General features: G+C 46.6%; 1 protein-coding gene across 9 annotated transcripts in view; it reads right to left on the minus strand.

The window, feature by feature from the left end:
• Positions 1-17,431, minus strand: part of wake (wide awake) — a 744,672-nt gene that overhangs the window by 32,109 nt on the left and 695,132 nt on the right. For 6 of the 9 annotated variants that reach the window (XM_071671228.1, XM_071671230.1, XM_071671229.1 and 3 more), the window contains 3 exons: positions 8,168-8,260; positions 6,606-6,684; positions 4,760-4,863 (listed from right to left, as the gene is read on the minus strand). In XM_071671228.1, the coding sequence (XP_071527329.1) occupies positions 4,760-4,863; positions 6,606-6,684; positions 8,168-8,260 (276 nt within the window). Of the gene's footprint in view, positions 1-4,759; positions 4,864-6,605; positions 6,685-8,167; positions 8,261-13,718; positions 14,883-17,431 lie in introns of those variants that run through there. The other 3 variants (XM_071671233.1, XM_071671232.1, XM_071671231.1) reach the window with 2 other exon arrangements.

A 17,431-nucleotide genomic window follows, 5' to 3' on the forward strand; every position in this document is an offset into this window, starting at 1 on the left:
TAAACAGAAGTAAACTCCAACCAAACTGTTTCCGAGGCACTCGACGGTTGAAGTTAGGGGAACAGGTAGACGCCGGGAAGCCATGACGCAGATTAACGTCTTACGAAACAAACTCATGAGGTTTGTTAGTTGTTTAAATACCAATGACGTTTTTCAATGCCAGTACAAATACGCTGCACTCTAATTATCGGCGTGTCGGAACACAAACTAAATCACCTCCTGTAACGTAAGCACACTGGTTGGCATACAGGAATATAAACTAATATATCTAATAAGACATTCACTCTTACAGTGCTGTGTTGCTATCTTATATGATATCGCACTACAATGATGCTAACAAGAAAGCTAATTATGAATAACATTGCTTTCACAGCTGTTTCACCTTCATTGAACAATAATCTCAGAATATCACCAAAGTGAAATGAATGGTGGTACAATAACAAAGGAAAATGGTAAAAACACTGAAAAACTTTACAGTCTGATAATAGCAAACCAATTCATCAGTCTCGGTCTAATTAGAAGGCGGCCATGACACTAATAAAACAAGTGTAGGATGCAATTCGAAAGTTAGAATGTGTGTCAGATTGCATAAACCGTCTCGACTATGTAAACAGGAAACAACGCAATGATTCTTACTTTTTCCACCGACATTAACCCGCCTCTCTCTCTCTCTCTCTCTCTCTCTCTCTCTCTCTCTCTCTATATATATATATATATATATATATATATGCCTACATGACGTATGCTGGAGTATAATACATCAAAGGACAATTTGAAAACGACTCCTCCAAGATCCACGCATAGTAAGGGTTGACAAGATATAAGAAATTGACAAACGGGGAAAATTTGGGGAGACGAAGAGCTGCCGTGAAATGACTTCCATTCTACCCGGTACTTTAGAAATGTACACTAAATCTTAGCCTATAATAAAGATGGTCAAGAAATATCTTTAGTAGACACTCGATTATTTCTAGGTTATTTCTATTAGACACTCGATTATTTCTAGGTTATTTCTAAGTCCAATTGGACTTATATTTTTGCGTACCGAAGTGTATATATAGCCATAAATATACCTAGTTGATGTACCATAATCATGAGCTTTCTTATATCTATGATTAAACACTGTTGTATAGAACATCCATGAAGAGGGATGAAAAGAAAAATGCTCAGTTGTTTGAGGAGAATACAGACATGAAACATTGATAAAATGGAGAAATCGCAGATGCATTTAAGACGCGAGGAAGGGCCTAGATAACTCCCTTACGACAGTGGCTTCCCGCCAAACTTTAGTACGGTGATGCTAGTGGTACGCGGGAGCCGCACAGATGTAAGGTGGTAAAGACTTAGAAGTTACGCGTATAAAATTATATATATAAATAAAGTTATCATAAAGAAAGATGAAAAATACATATCTCACGCATTTCTCTACAATAAGCACCGCCAGAGACATAAGATCTACACAAATTCAAAAAATTGTTCTGTCTGATAAATTGATCTATTTATGTTTGTCATGTTGAAGATACATCTACATCTAATAACAACTCTGATAAAGTTAAAAGGATTCGATTGCTTATGTTTCAGTATTAGCACCTCTGGCTGAGGACGATACAGGGAAGCTGTAAAAGTGACAAACACTGTAGCACCGTGCCAATGAATGACGGTTTCAGGACATACCAACATCGTTACTCAAAAAAATATAAGATGGATAGATAGGTGGTGGATGATGATGATGATGATGATGGTGTGTTCTTACTGTCGGAGGCTGTGTGGAGTTCCCTGACCGAGCTGTGGGGGAAAATTCTGGTGGAGAGTTAAGGACATGACGTGATCAGGTCCTCTACGTAGCTTGAGTGAGCCTCATCTCTCCATCTCTTTGCTGTCAATCGTAGATGTATGTTGTATAGCTGACTGTGGTGTCCCAAGCGTCCAAATATCCCCAAGAGGCTCTAGGCTCTAAACGTTAAAGGCCCTGAGTTCTACACACGGCAGAGCTCCTCGACGCTGCAGCCTTGCACTTCATGCTATTATCAGGACGGGTTCCTTCCAAGGTCACCCGGGGGTGGGGAGTAAGGGGGTAGACTGTCACGGGAGGGGCAAAGGGGGGGGGGGGGTACAGGGTCTTCAAGAAAGTTTTTACGACCAGCAAATATAACACAGATTCCCCTTAACAGATGATGGTACGATCATACTGACCCCCTCCGTGAGAACAGTCCATACTGCACATAAGACTACTCGTTGACAAACACCCGCGCACGCCTGCTCTTCCTCCATCTCCACCACACAACTTGAAAAGGTAAGGGTAAGGGAATGGCGAAGATCATCCTCAGTCCCTCCTACCTTATCAAAGATGCGCTGAACACACACACACACTAGTCCACCTGCCTCACCCCCCAACCATCACTGGGACTTTCATCCGACAGTTCAAGCTACTGCACCCAACCCCGCCACCATCAACACCTGTCAATTAGCGATCCCTCGTCCCCAGGCAGCAAGTACTGTAAGGCACCACATACAGCATCCGAGTCCATCCGAACTCGCACAGACTGCTAAAAGAACAGCCCATCCTAACCAATAATATATGCGTAACGACAGGTCACCCTCTAATGTCAGTTGTTTCGAAATTTTTGGGCTTTGGCTGCATTCTTTAGTAAGCCGCTAGTGCATTATCATTAATGTTATTACACAAAAGTAACTATAAAGATATATTCGCTGACATAGTAAATCGTTAACCGCAAGTTCTGAAAATCAAGTGTTCAAATAGAATGGTGCCACGTACGTACATACATTGATGTGCGCACGATGTGTGGAGGTGATCATTACGTATCTAAGATGCGAAATACGTTCGTACATAAAAACGGTATTCAGATCTCTTGACGTTAACCCAGAGAACAAATGCTGATCACAGGCCAACACTACGCTGCCAGGAGACTAGGTGTTGAAATGGTCCCCCGGAACCATCTTACACCATCGGTGTCAGCGGGTTATAGACAGCAGCCACCCAGGGAAGTAGTGTCGTCCTGTTGTGTCGAAATGATACCTCGAAACGTTATGCCAGTCTTACCCTTCTCTCACTGAGGCTCAAGTAACCAGGTTATTAGACTTTTTGAAGTTTTGATATACACCAAAAAAAAAAAAACGGTATTTCATATTCTTATCGCGTCGCTGCATTCTTTATCATTCAATCTCTACACTTCCTCTTCTTTGTTTTGTACAAACCCCGTGCGATTACGTGTGTGACCGGAGTCCTTGACATGAGTAAAGACTTATCCAACTCTTCGTCCACTGCCAACGAGGCAGCCGACCACTGGGGCAACATCCGGGGTCATAACAACGAGAGCTTCCACCGGATGTTGAAGAAGTCGGCATCAATCACAGGGGATCTTCATGTCTCCTGCCACGCTTTCTTATCCTGGTTAATCCTGGAAGTGCTTCACTCTTATCCCTGCCCAGTCTTCACTCCTAACCCTATCATCCATCTAACTCCCATCCCTACTGACCCTCACCCTCATCCTCTATTAGCCCTCATTCTTACCCCCCCCCTACCATCCCTCATTCCCACTATCCCTCACTGTCACTTCCTTCCAGCTCTCACTCTCACCCATGCCAACCTGCACCCACATCCGCCCTCAAATCCTCCTCCCCAACTCACTCTAAACCCTCCTTACCCCAACCTGAACATGTCCCCACCCCTATCCTTCCGACACGACACTGGCCTTATGCCATATGTATCCTCTCATCCTGGCCTCAGCCCATCCCTAGCATCACGCCCACCGACAGCTACACCGCCCTCCCCAGCTGACTCTCGTCGGTCGGCTTGGCTCCTCTCGACACCAGGGGAACCATGGCCTACTCAACGCCGCCTCTCTGGGAATCTTACCAGGATTCCCCCGTACCGGAGCCGTCGGAAACGGTGGGCCGAGCTGCTCTCTCTGAAGCTCAGTGACGTCAAAAAACAACTGTACTACGGAGAAGCGCCTCTTTACCAACACCTCATCATCTCTACAACCACTGGAGGCAAGTACACCTCACCGTCTTTACGACCACTGAAGTAATTAAGTTAAGTCTTTAAACCCGATGAAAATAATTACATATCATCTCTACAACAATAGGAGGTCACAACACCTCACTGTATCTACAACCGGTGCAAGTAATTACACTTCACCATCTCTACAATGAGGTAATAACTCCTCAATATATCTACAATCACTACAAGTAATTGCATCTCACCATCTCTCCAATGGGTAAAACAAAAACAAAAAACGAAAAAAAAAATTCTATGAGGTTCATTTGCAAGCAAAATATGCACACTTCCACACTAATGCCACGAAAGTGACACCGTAGTAGGCTACTGTGTCTGTACATATGGGGGAGGCGATGTGTACTCGGGGCTACGTGAAGTCTCCTGCCGATGAGAACGGAGGCAGAATGCGTACGACAACTGGTTGAAGAACCCACTACGGCCCCGTCGCGTCTTCTGTCTGAACGCCAAACCTGGAGTAATTGTGACAGACGCACCAGCAGATTACGTCGTTAAAAGTTATGCAAGATACAACATTGAATGTTCTTATCATGGGAAGAGTACAAGATACACAGGACCGTGGTGGTGGTGGTGTACCGGTATACAGGTGTTCAGGTTAAGGGGTGGGAGTGGAGGGGTGTGGTACAAGTGTTCATAGGCTTGGGGTGGGTGTGGGTGGAGAGGGTAAGTAAGAAGGGTTGGGTGTGGCTGAAATACAGGTGGGGTGAGGTAATGACCCACCTGCGTTGCTCTCGGTGGCTCCGGCCTGCTGCAGCATCTTGGCCAGGGCGACGTGCCTGTTCATGACGGCCACCTCCAGCACGTTGGAGCCGTCCTTGTTCACGCTGCTCCCCACGCCACGCCACAGACATCAGATCCCACGACGAAGACGAGGAAGAGGAGAAATGGAAGGGAAAAAAAAAAAGAACAGATGTCATAAAAAAAAAAGCATAGATATTATGGTGGGGTGTGTGCAACGCCATCACCCACAGCTACCTAAAACGAAAAAAGGTCCTCAAACTTCACCCTTCTCTGGCGAGTGTCGGCACCTGTACCTCGACATAACCGACCAATAGCAGCCAAAGATCGTCATGTGAGAGTATTTCTCTGTTACGTTTATAGACTCAAATCTTTTTTTCTTTAAGGAATAACTCAAGAAGAATCGTAAAATCAAACTCATTCTACTTTTTTTTTCTTTTTGTTAGGATTAAGTTTTAAGTACACACACACACACACACACATATATATATATATATATATATATATATATATATATATATATATATATATATATATATATATATATATATATATATATACCTTTCCTGTTTTGACATTGAAATCAACAGAGCGTGAGCTGTATTACTTGGACCAGTTTAATACACCTGGCCAGGTTGGACACGTTCTGACACTTGAGTTGACTTTAAATTTCTATGAACATCCTCAAGTGAACGGCTGACCTGTCAATAACTTATCCACAAAAACTGCCTGTTAAAATCTATCGGAGCAAACTGATGACCCTAACCAGATGACCCTGGCTAACTAATGACCCTATTAAGACTCCGACCTTGACTAGCTCATGACCTTAACTGTCTAATAAGGCTAATGACCCCGAATAATTAATGATTCTCACTAAATAACTCATGTAATACAAGTTGACGTAACCCAGGATGATTCACATAACCCTAAGCTGTGAACCTAAGTGAATGACGTGACTCAGGAGTGACTGACATGAACCATGAGTGACTGACGTGACCCATGAGTGACTGACATGAACCATGAGTGACTGACGTGATCCATGAGTGAGTGTCATAAACCATGAGTGACTAACGTGATCCATGAGTGATTGAGAGAAACCATTAGTGACTTAAGTGACACAGGAATGACTGAACGCAACCCATGAGTGACTGACATGAACCATGAGTGACTGACGTAGTCCATGAGTGACTGACATAAACCATGAGTGACTTATATGACGCAGGAATGACTGAGGCGACCCATGAGTGACTGACATGAACCATGAGTGCCTGACGTGATCCATGAGTGAGTGTCATAAACCATGAGTGACTAACGTGATCCATGAGTGAGTGTCATAAACCATGAGTGACTAACGTGATCCATGAGTGATTGAGAAAAACCATTAGTGACTTAAGTGACACAGGAATGACTGAACGCAACCCATGAGTGACTGACATGAACCATGAGTGACTGACGTAGTCCATGAGTGACTGACATAAACCATGAGTGACTTATATGACGCAGGAATGACTGACGCGACCCATGAGTGACTGACATGAACCATGAGTGCCTGACGTGACCCATGAGTGAGTGTCATAAACCATGAGTGACTGACGCGATCCATGAGTGATTGAGAGAAACCATGAGTGACTTAAGTGACACAGGAATGACTGAACGCAACCCATGAGTGACTGACATGAACCATGAGTGACTGACGTAGTCCATGAGTGACTGACATAAACCATGAGTGACTTATATGACGCAGGAATGACTGACGCGACCGATGAGTGACTGACATCAACCATAAGTGACTGACGTGACTAATGTACTGACTGGAGGTGTGACTGACCTGTTGATATCGAGCTGGTTATTGTCGAGGATGTTCTTAGCCTTCTCCAGTTGGCCATGTTCCACCGCTGCGAACAGTGCTGTGGGCAGGAGACTGGCGGTCAGGTGGTGGTAGCAATGATGGTGGCACTGATGATGGTAGTGGTGTCACTGATGGTGGTGGTGGTGTCACTGATGGTGGTGGTGGTGTCACTGATGGTGGTAATGATACTGATGGTGGTAGTGTCACTGATGGTGGCAGTGGCACTGATGGTGGTACTGATGATGGTAGTGGTGTCACTGATGGTGGTAGTGGTGTCACTGATGGTGGGGGGTGTCACTGATGGTGGTGGTGGTGTCACTGATGGTGGTAGTGGCACTGATGGTGGTGATGTCACTGATGGTGGTAGTGGTACTGATGGTGGTAGTGGTGTCACTGATGGTGGTGGTGTCACTGATGGTGGTAGTGGTACTGATGGTGGTAGTGGTGTCACTGATGGTGGTGGTGTCACTGATGGTGGTAGTGTCACTGATGGTGGTAGTGGTACTGATGATGGTAGTGGTGTCACTGATGGTGGTGGTGGTGTCACCGATGGTGGTGTTTTTTTGTGGTAGTTGTTGTGGTGGTGTGTGGTGGTGGTAGTGCTGGTGATAGTGGTTGTAATGTTGGTCGTGCTGGTGGTTATGTTGGTGGATGGTTATCGTTTTGCTAGGGTGATGGTACGGGAAGTGATGCAGAAGGTACTGGTCGTGGTTGTGGTAGGGGGCTGAAGTGGAGGTTATGACACTGGTTGTAGTGCAAATACAATTACGTAGTACAAACAGAGGATGACCCTGGTTAATATCGGACAAAATGGTAATGTGATCTGTTTAGTAACACCTAAACATAATTGATGTTTACAAAACAGTTACGCATCCACGAGTTTCGTCTCTTATGAGACGCAAATGCGTATACACACAGCTCTCTTTCCACACACTCCTCATCCACCCTATGGCTTTCTTCACATCCACTGGCTCCATCCGCTGTCATGTCCACTCCCAGGTACATAACACACTCCACTTCCTTTAGGTGCTCTCCATTCAAACTCACACTCCAACATGCCTCCCTCCACTGCAAACCTTAATAAGCTTACTTTTATTCACATGAACTTTCTCCCCTCACACACCACCTTAAGCAGTTTCTCACTCGAGTCTGTTACCGTAGCCATGTCATCACCAAACAGCAACTGCCTCACCTCCCACACACTCCTATACTCTCACCCTCACACCAACCACAAACTTACCCCTAAAACGTTCCCACACCATTCCTCCCCCTTCCCCTTGCGCTTCGATTCACTCAGAGCCAGAACATCCAAGTTCCTTTCCCTAAAAATACTATCTATTTCTCCTTTCTTCTCAACGTGGTTACATCAAAGCATATTCAGACAACCCTACCCTGAGCCTTCGAGGAGGATATGCACCCCTCGCTTGGCTCCTTCTGTTCCATCTTTTATCAATCAAAAATACAAGATGGGGAGTGTTTCCAGCTCCCAACCCACCTATCGTCGCACCCCTTCCTCTACCACACACTCCCACTCCACGTACCGTGAAGGTGTATGTTGATCTTCTCGAGCTTCTTGCGGTCGGCTTTGCTGGGGTTCAGTCCGTCCACCAGCACGTCGTCCATCGTTGACAAGGCTGCGGAGGAGGCAACAGTATATGAGTTGGTTCCATCCCAAGATAATTTACCAGGCCATGACATGCCGAGGCTTGGGGCAAGACATCACAAGCCCTAGAAAACGTGATTATAGAGTTTACAAATATAGGCGAGTATGACGCAAGTCAAACAGGCAGGCTGAGCCCCACACACACACACACACACACACACACACACACACACACACACACACACACACACACAAGGTTACTCAGTACATAGATATAAGCACAGTATAGGATATGTCACTAACAAACGCACATGAACAGCAAAATAATACATCAGGGAAGTTACAAAGGTAAGATGAGTCCCATCCCATGCAATTAGAGTAGAGGGACAGACAGAGAGACAGACAGACACACATACACAGACACACACACACACACACACACACACACACACACACACACACACACACACATTGCCAGAAAGCATTTGACACTGTCCCACACATGAGTTTGGCAAAGATGGATCAACAGGCAGGAATAAAGGGGGAACTCTTTTGACAGATGTCATATTACTGGAATGGAACAAAGGACGCATGTTACGGGAAACCACCTCGAAATTTGTCATGAGTTATCAGTGGCATGCCGCAGGGCTCGATCCTGGGACCACTGCTCTTCTTGATCTGAGGTAAATGACCTGCGAGACGGACTGGACTCGCAACCTGAATATGTTTGCAGATGATGCCCAGGTCATACGGGAATTCAAAATCAGGAGGAATGCATCACCTTACAAGGGCATCTAGACAAAGTCCATCCTTGGTCAGGTGCACGGTTGATTAAATATGACCCAAGTACAGTAATAAGGATGCGGCCACAAGGAAAGATGCTGCTGGAATCTTTATATTTAAGGGTCTTGGGGGTTGACACTGTACCGAACCTTCTGCCGGAGCCCCACCTTAAGAGAATAGTAAAGGAGAGAAACTGTCTGCGGGCAAAATGTAAATTGCATTTAAGTATATGGATAACGAAATGCGCAAACTGGTCACACAATACATTCGGCCAAAACTAAAATATGCTTCAACTTTGATGACTAAACTTAAAGACGTATATTGAACTAACACAGAAGGTCCAGAAGAGGGCAACAAAGATGGCATCCGAATCAAAACAATAACAAAAAAGCTAAATTACAGGTAAAGGTAAGAGGACTTAAATCTGTCTATCAAGGGAGAGGGAAAAGCAAGGGGTGACCCGATGACAACCATAAAGTCTTTTTTTAAACCAGTTTGATGAAGTCATCAGAGAAAGGTTCTTAGAAATATGCACAAGAGGCAATATCATCATCAGAAGCAAGAAACCTGCTAGAAAAGACGTAACGAGGTAGTTTTATAGTAAATGACCGTTGGATGAATGGAATAAAATGAGAAGGTTCAAGAAATGGAGCCCCACGAGTGTAGAACTCCCTCCTCGTACTGCAGTAATGACCAGGTAACTCCACACGCGTGAGGGAGTATCCACAGCGACAGGTTCAGCAGCAGGGGGTGACGCACACACAAGGGCGAGGGTGTGTCCCTAGCGTGGTGTCTAGCCTAGAACGCAGGCACTTTCTCCGCGTCAGAAGGCCACATATCTCTCTGGCATCCGCCCCACCGTCCCGCCTCTCCTCGTGATGTCCAGCAGGCTGGGGATGTGGGGATGCACGTGTGGCCACGGAGATATGGGAATGTCCACACACACAGCAAGAGGATGTGCATAAAAGGCCACGGGGGAGATGTTGGGGTATGTGCATACACACACACACACACACACACACACACACAGTGAGACGATGCGAGATGAACACAGACCGTATACCATAGGCACTGGAATGTGCAAAGATATTTGTACTCGGGGTGCGACATGTGTACACACGCAACGACGTGCACATGCAAGACGGTGATGTTGCGGGGATGTGCACACACAGGAGAGTGGATATAGAGGATTTTGAACACACACACACACACACACACACACACACACACACACACACAGAGATACACACACACGCTCAGGGATATGCACAGCCCAGCTCGTACATGCCAAGAGGAACAGCAACACTGACCTCGTCTCCTCCCTCGACCACCACACTCCTTCGCAACGCTCATACCGCACCACAATACCACGGTCACATTACACGTTACACTCTCCTGACACACACACGGCTGTCTAGCTAGCTCCCTCCTCCCCCTGTGCACAAACAGGTAATAAAAAAGGTAATAACACTCGACCATAAACTATGTGCATAATGTGCAAACCATATAACCTGCTCTGTTAAACTGCCTGTATATCTGCCACTCTGACAATGTACCTCGCTCATGTGTTTATCCATAGCGCAGAAGTAAGTATCCAGCCCCCATCTTGATCTTAAGCTCTTTTGTGATGAATTATAAGTTACTATCATGACCCCACCAGTTCTGTAATATCTCTCCTGTTTATTTTCACCCGAATGGCTGCCTAAGTTCAATAAGCCGCTCTTTGATAATTCATTCATTCATTACACACACACACACACACACACACACACACACACACACACACACATATACACACATCTTGTTTCAGAAGTGCACTGAAACACACACACACACACACACACACACACACACACACATTGGGAAACTTTCACGATAAAATAAACAGAGTGGCAGAATTTAGATTAGCATGGACACAGGACAGAGCGTCAGCGGAGTTCCTTCGAATGTAAACGGGGAATATATCCTGCGTCACACACGTCATAGGCTACGGACGAGAGCCATAAGAACAAACGCAACATTACTTGCAGACTTTCCCGTCACATGCGGTAACACAAGGCCTTCTCGTCACACACAGTAACACAAGACCTTCCCGTCACACACGGTAACACAGAAGTTGCAAAATATCACATAATGGAGCTTAAGTTGGACTCGCGTGATCATACACTGCTTGACTTTAGACTACGTGATGAAAGAGAACACACAAGGGAGGGGCGATCAGTCAGTAGTAGAAGTGATACGAAGAGACGCAATCGCGGTAATTACACAATGTTCAGGTTAGCGTTCCAGACTGTGACGCATTCACAGGCCGCCCAAGGTCGAGCGAAAAGGTTGAAATCCTAGCTGCGGCAGTCCGTCCACAGTCAACCCAGCTGTTCATCCTCCCCCTAGGGCCCTAGTTTATCGATAAAATGGGTTTCTGGCTCAGGCTAGGACACACACACACGCACACACACACACAACACACAACACACACACACACATATATATATATATCGATGTAAGACGAGCAGAAGTTCAATTCTAAATGAGATAACCTCGTCAACCCACATCACTAACTATGCCTTGAACGAGGTAATTCGTGGATGCAAATCTTAAATACAAGGTCATGAAAAGTCACACACATACACCGACACATGAGTCCATCATGGATAAGGACCACAGATGACACACGTCTCGTTGCTACGCAAACAAGCCGTAAAGGGAATCATGTTTCATTCCGTCACGAGACGCGTTCCGAAGCTTCGAGTCTTAAGACGAGCGGGCCCGTCGCGCCCGACTCTTGTATCCAAATCTGTAAGATATTTTGTCCCATCTAATACCACTTGAACACACGAGAGCAAACTAGAACGAACAAAATGGCAAGAATATTCTGATGACAGATGGAATACATCTTCGCGAATATTCTGATGACAGATGGAATACATCTTCGCGAATATTCTGATGACAGATGGAATACATCTTCGCGAATATTCTGATGACAGATGGAATACATCTTCGCGAATATTCTGATGACAGATGGAATACATCTTCGCGAATATTCTGATGACAGATGGAATACATCTTCGCGAATATTCTGATGACAGATGGAATACATCTTCGCGAGCCTGGTGTATTTTATGGTCTGTTTGTCTGGAAAGATTTACGTATTTTTGCCTTCTCTCAGTTTTTCACGGGGGTTGATTGTCTCCGTCTATCGGACAAACTGTCCATATCTCCCATGGATTTCCTTGCGCGCAGGCGCGCACACACAAATCATATATATATATATATATATATATATATATATATATATATATATATATATATATATATATATATATATATATATATATATATGATCCACGTCACCGGTGACATGTTTTGTCACTGACCAATATATAACTTTCCTCCATCGCCACTATGATTCTCACACACACACACACACACACACACACATATATATATATATATATATATATATATATATATATATATATATATATATATATATATATATATATATATATATATATATTCCTACGCGTTAATGAGATAGCCTTGATTAGGGCATACATCTGCCCTTGCCGTCATAAACAACATAAAAATAAGTTATACGCTGACGTCAGAGAAAGGCTACTTACACTAAGTGATAAATAACTGAACGAGAGGGTAGGGAATGTTTGGGCAACCTCCCACAGCTGGACAAAGGTGGTGAGCGGTGGGCTTCGAAGGCGCAGCCGTTTCTAAGTAAATGGCATACCAGGTGAGACTTGCATCATAAATGAAAATGTCTACTGACGATGCCAAATTTGCGGAGTGCATGATGTACACAGGGCATGTGCCAAATAGTACTGAACTCCAGACAAGACGCAGAAGAAGTCGGACAAGTGGCCAATGACATTTGCTGACTGGAAACGATACAGCATTGATGATAGTGATGGGGAGGAACAGCCTTGCTATGGTAAGAACCTGGTGATGGGGAGGAACGGACCTGCTATGGTGAGAACTTGGTGATGGGGAGGAACGGACTTGCTATGGTAAGGACTTTGGATACACCACCAAGTCGAACTTAATACAAGAAAATCCCTAGAGGAAGACTGTGAAGTGAACTATATCTTAGTCTAAAACGAAACTGCCTTTCAGTGCTTGAATAATGAGATGAAGATATATAAGACGTTACATGCGACACCCAACGAAATATAACCCATGAGTTTAGTCTGGCACTTGAGGGGTCACAACAAAGATCTGCTGGAGAACATCCAAAGGAATGCAACGAGAATGGTACGTTACCCGAATTGAGTGCGATGAGTTATGACAACAAGCCACATATATTCTTTGGGAGCCATGGTAATTTTTAAGAGAATAATCGTCTGAAGTCAGAAGACTCCACATAAACAAGTTAAGCAAGGAAAAGCAGGGGCGTTGTGACACATGCATCATGTCTGGCGAAGATGAAGATGAAGTGAATGCCACGCAAACTGACAGCGAAAAATATGACGGGAATGTCAGGGTCAGGGAGGATCAGGTCCCTAAGGGTGTGGATCATCCTCTCCCTATATATATACACACACATAGGTACACACAAAACAGAAACAAACACAAAAAACACATGCTGCACACACGTAGGTCTACACTGGTGAGCATATGCAGGCTATACAGTACCTTAGTAATATGGCTCATACATGAATCAGTCAGTGACCTGACACTAAAGGTATTAGACCTACCGTCGAAGCCTGAGCGTCCCCGGAGAGAGCTGGGCGTGAGGCGGGTGGGTGAGGGTGGCCCAAGAGATAGCGAATTGGTTGACACAACTACGTTGGCATAGGTGTTGCGGCGGCATTGGAGACGGTCAGGTACCAACAGTTCTCTCTCCCAGTCCTCCATTTCCCATGATCGCCTAGACACCTCCGTGGAACGTGTCTGGCGAATATCTTTACTGCGTCGCCGCCGCAAGGTGGTGAAGCTCGGCGCCCGAGCCCGTGGAGCCATGTCTTCTCCACTGGACGACAGAATGGACAGTGACTTCTTCGAGGTCCTAAACGACTGGCCGTCAGACGCCTGCAACGGCCCAGGGCTGGTCAGCGAGTTGGAAGAGGACGCACTCGCCGTTGGAGATTCCGGTGACGTAGAACTATTGCCACAGTCATGACCCGACTCCGAGGACAAGGAGCCCTGGTCCGGTACGTCGACAGGGGCGGTGGTGACAAAGAAAGGGTTCTCAAGGATAACGGGGCTGCCGGACTCGGCAAACCCCGTCATGCGCACAGGAGACGTCGGCGAAGACAGTAGGTCAATGTGTAGCGAGGAACGGATGGATCTTCCGATGGAGGAGAAGGGCCGCGACAAGTTAAATGAAGGCTTCTTGCGCCTCCTGACGGTGGCAGGGGACGCGGTGCCTTGCAGCTGCATGGCAGCCAGGTCGTTACACAACACATATACACATACACTGATAAATCTCACATGTGCCACCAGCACCAGACAGTAGCTTACTGGCTGATCACCTCTGTGTGAGCAGCAGCAGCAGCAGCAGCAGCGCCGCGTCACCGACAAACTGCGGCAGCCAGTGAGGCAGGAGAGCGAGTGTCCGGTGGTGCGGGCGCGGCAGATAAGGCAGCTTCCCGTGCCTGCCCAGCCCCGCTCTGCCTGCTTACCTCTCGTTACCCATACTTCTCTCACTCCTTCATTCTTTCCTTTCCTGCTCGAGTCATCACGTGTGGTGGACAACACATGGCTGCTAAATTCGTGCTGTGTGTGTGGTAAGAAGCGTGATCATCAAAACTGCTGTTGAGGCGACAGCCACATCATCACACAGTTCCTCCGCTACATGACCACACTGTTCTGTCCGTGACATAACAACACGGGACTGTCCACCGCATTATGTGTGCACCCAACCCAGCCCAAACCTTGTACCTTGTGTCCTAACGATTTACCCCCCCCCCCCCCCCGGTCTATCCCTTTTACTTTGAAACGATACGACCTGAACTTTGTCTCCATATCTACTTTGTGATACCTTGAGATCCAAGTTAAATCTAGTCTGCCCTCCTAGTGACAGTATAACAATAATAATTTATCCACTACTATACCCTTTAAACACTGTAACAAGAAGTAAATCCAGCATGGCGCTTGTGCCTTTGACAGTACGAATTAAACTTCCCAAGCTTTCCTTGGTACCTTGTGACAGTACGAATTAAACTCCCAAGCTTTACCTGGTACCTTGTGACAGTGCGAATCAAACTCCCAAGCTTTATCTGGTACATTGTGACAGTACGAATTAAATTCCCAAGCTTTCCCTGGTACCTTGTGACAGTACGAATTAAACTCCCAAGCTTTCCCTGGTCCCTTGTGACTGTAAGTAATACACTCCAAGCCTTTCTTTCGTATCCTTTGACAGTAAATTTACACTCTAGATCTGCCTGCACCTTATACCTCGTGACAATGTAAGGGCACAGGCGAGTCAAAGGTGGACATCAAGGCGCGGTAAGGCACTACAGATGGCTACAGAAATCCAGCATAATTCGGGGAGATATGACCCATCAACACCAGCCAAACAGGTACGGCAAAGACGCTACGGGCAACCAGGGGTACGAAAGAACAGGACAATAAGACTCCATACGTCTCGCAAAGATGTGGCAATATTAAGACAAGAAGCCCGGGTGAGCGAGCGAAGAGGAGCGAGGCACAGGTGTATAGTATGACACACTAAGCGACTACAGATGGACGGGTCAGCATGAATCCACTGTGCCGCTAGAGGTGAGGTAGAGGTCAGGCCACGGCTGACCTCTTACTCTCTCTCTCTCTCCCTTCGTACACAACTCGTCTGTGACAGTCAGCATCGTTACTCACTTATAACCTTCACATTCCCCATCACAGCTGGTCTGCGGCCGAGACATATGCAACTAAGAACACAGGGTGCTCATGCCGTGCGCAGCTAGCACACAGAATGCTCATGACGTACGTAGCGAGCACACAGGATGATCATGACGTGCGCAGCTGGTACACAGGGTGCCCATGACGTGCGCAGATGGTACACAGGGTGCCCATAATGCGTGCAGCTGGTACACAGGATGCTCATGACGTGCGTAGCTAGTAAACAGAATGCTCATGACGTGTTAGTACACAGAATGCTTATGACGAGAACAGCTACGACTTCAAGAAGCGAAAACGTTGAGCCGCGGGGAGAGATGCTATGTGGTTCTGGACTCGTAAAGCCCCGAGTGGTATAGGGCGCTTCCCCTATGTGGTGGCAGCACCTAAGGTTGTCGCAGGTGAAGACCTCGGGGTATGGCGGTGAGGGAGAGCGAGATACGCGGGAGGCGTCATACCTCCTCCTCAGCTTTTTGGACATGCGACGCCTGACGACCTCTCTCTGGACGCCCCTTATTGTGAACCGTGTGTGTGTGTGTGTGTGTGTGTGTGTGTGTGTGTGTGTGTGTGTGTGTGTGTGTGGTGAGAGAATCAACATGTTGTTGGGGATGTCTCAAGCTGGGGGGGAAATGAGGCTGTCACCGATGAGGCAGCCAGTCACGTGAGAGTGAGACAGTGAGGAATGATGTGGTCGGATTTGGTCGGCCCACCCACCGACCACGGCACACACACACACACACGACACAGAGGGCCGACCACGACACACACACACACACACACACACACACACACACACACACACACACACACACATACACTCACACGACACAGAGGGCCGACCACGACACACACACACATACACTCACACGACACAGAGGGCCGACCACGACACACTCACACACACACACACACACACACACACACACACACACGACACAGAGGGCCGACCACGACACACACACACACACACACACACACACACACACACACACATACACTCACACGACACAGAGGGCCGACCACGACACACACACACATACACTCACACGACACAGAGGGCCGACCACGACACACACACACACACACGACACAGAGGGCGCTTCGCAGCCAACCCGACAACAAAGAGCTGTGACGCCCGCAGCCACAAGCACCTTGATCACATCCTGAGTAAAATGGCACACGTTGTATACACCACACGCGTTGCGGTCTCTGCTGTCACGTGGGGGGGTTGAGTCACACAGACTGTGTTTCCTACCGACCACCACACAGCTGCTGCTGCTACTCCTCCTACTGCTGTTGCTGCCTATCATATACTCATCATATTACAATTCGCACGCTGAGCCTTTTATGGCAAGGACTGAAGGAACCTGCTGATGAATTCTGGTATGTCTATTCGAGATCTCTTGACGTTAAACCCTGGCGCTAGTTGCATTAAACTTCTCTAATTGACGTTAATGCCATTGGTGGAGGCGAGAGGGAAATGACCTTTAGTTGTTTGCGTCACAGACAAGGGATCCTCCACATACACACACACACACACACACACACACACACACAGTACAGAACTAATCGA

This window comes from Panulirus ornatus, chromosome 16 (assembly GCF_036320965.1).
Source record: "Panulirus ornatus isolate Po-2019 chromosome 16, ASM3632096v1, whole genome shotgun sequence".
Classification (NCBI taxonomy): Eukaryota; Metazoa; Arthropoda; class Malacostraca; order Decapoda; family Palinuridae; genus Panulirus; species Panulirus ornatus.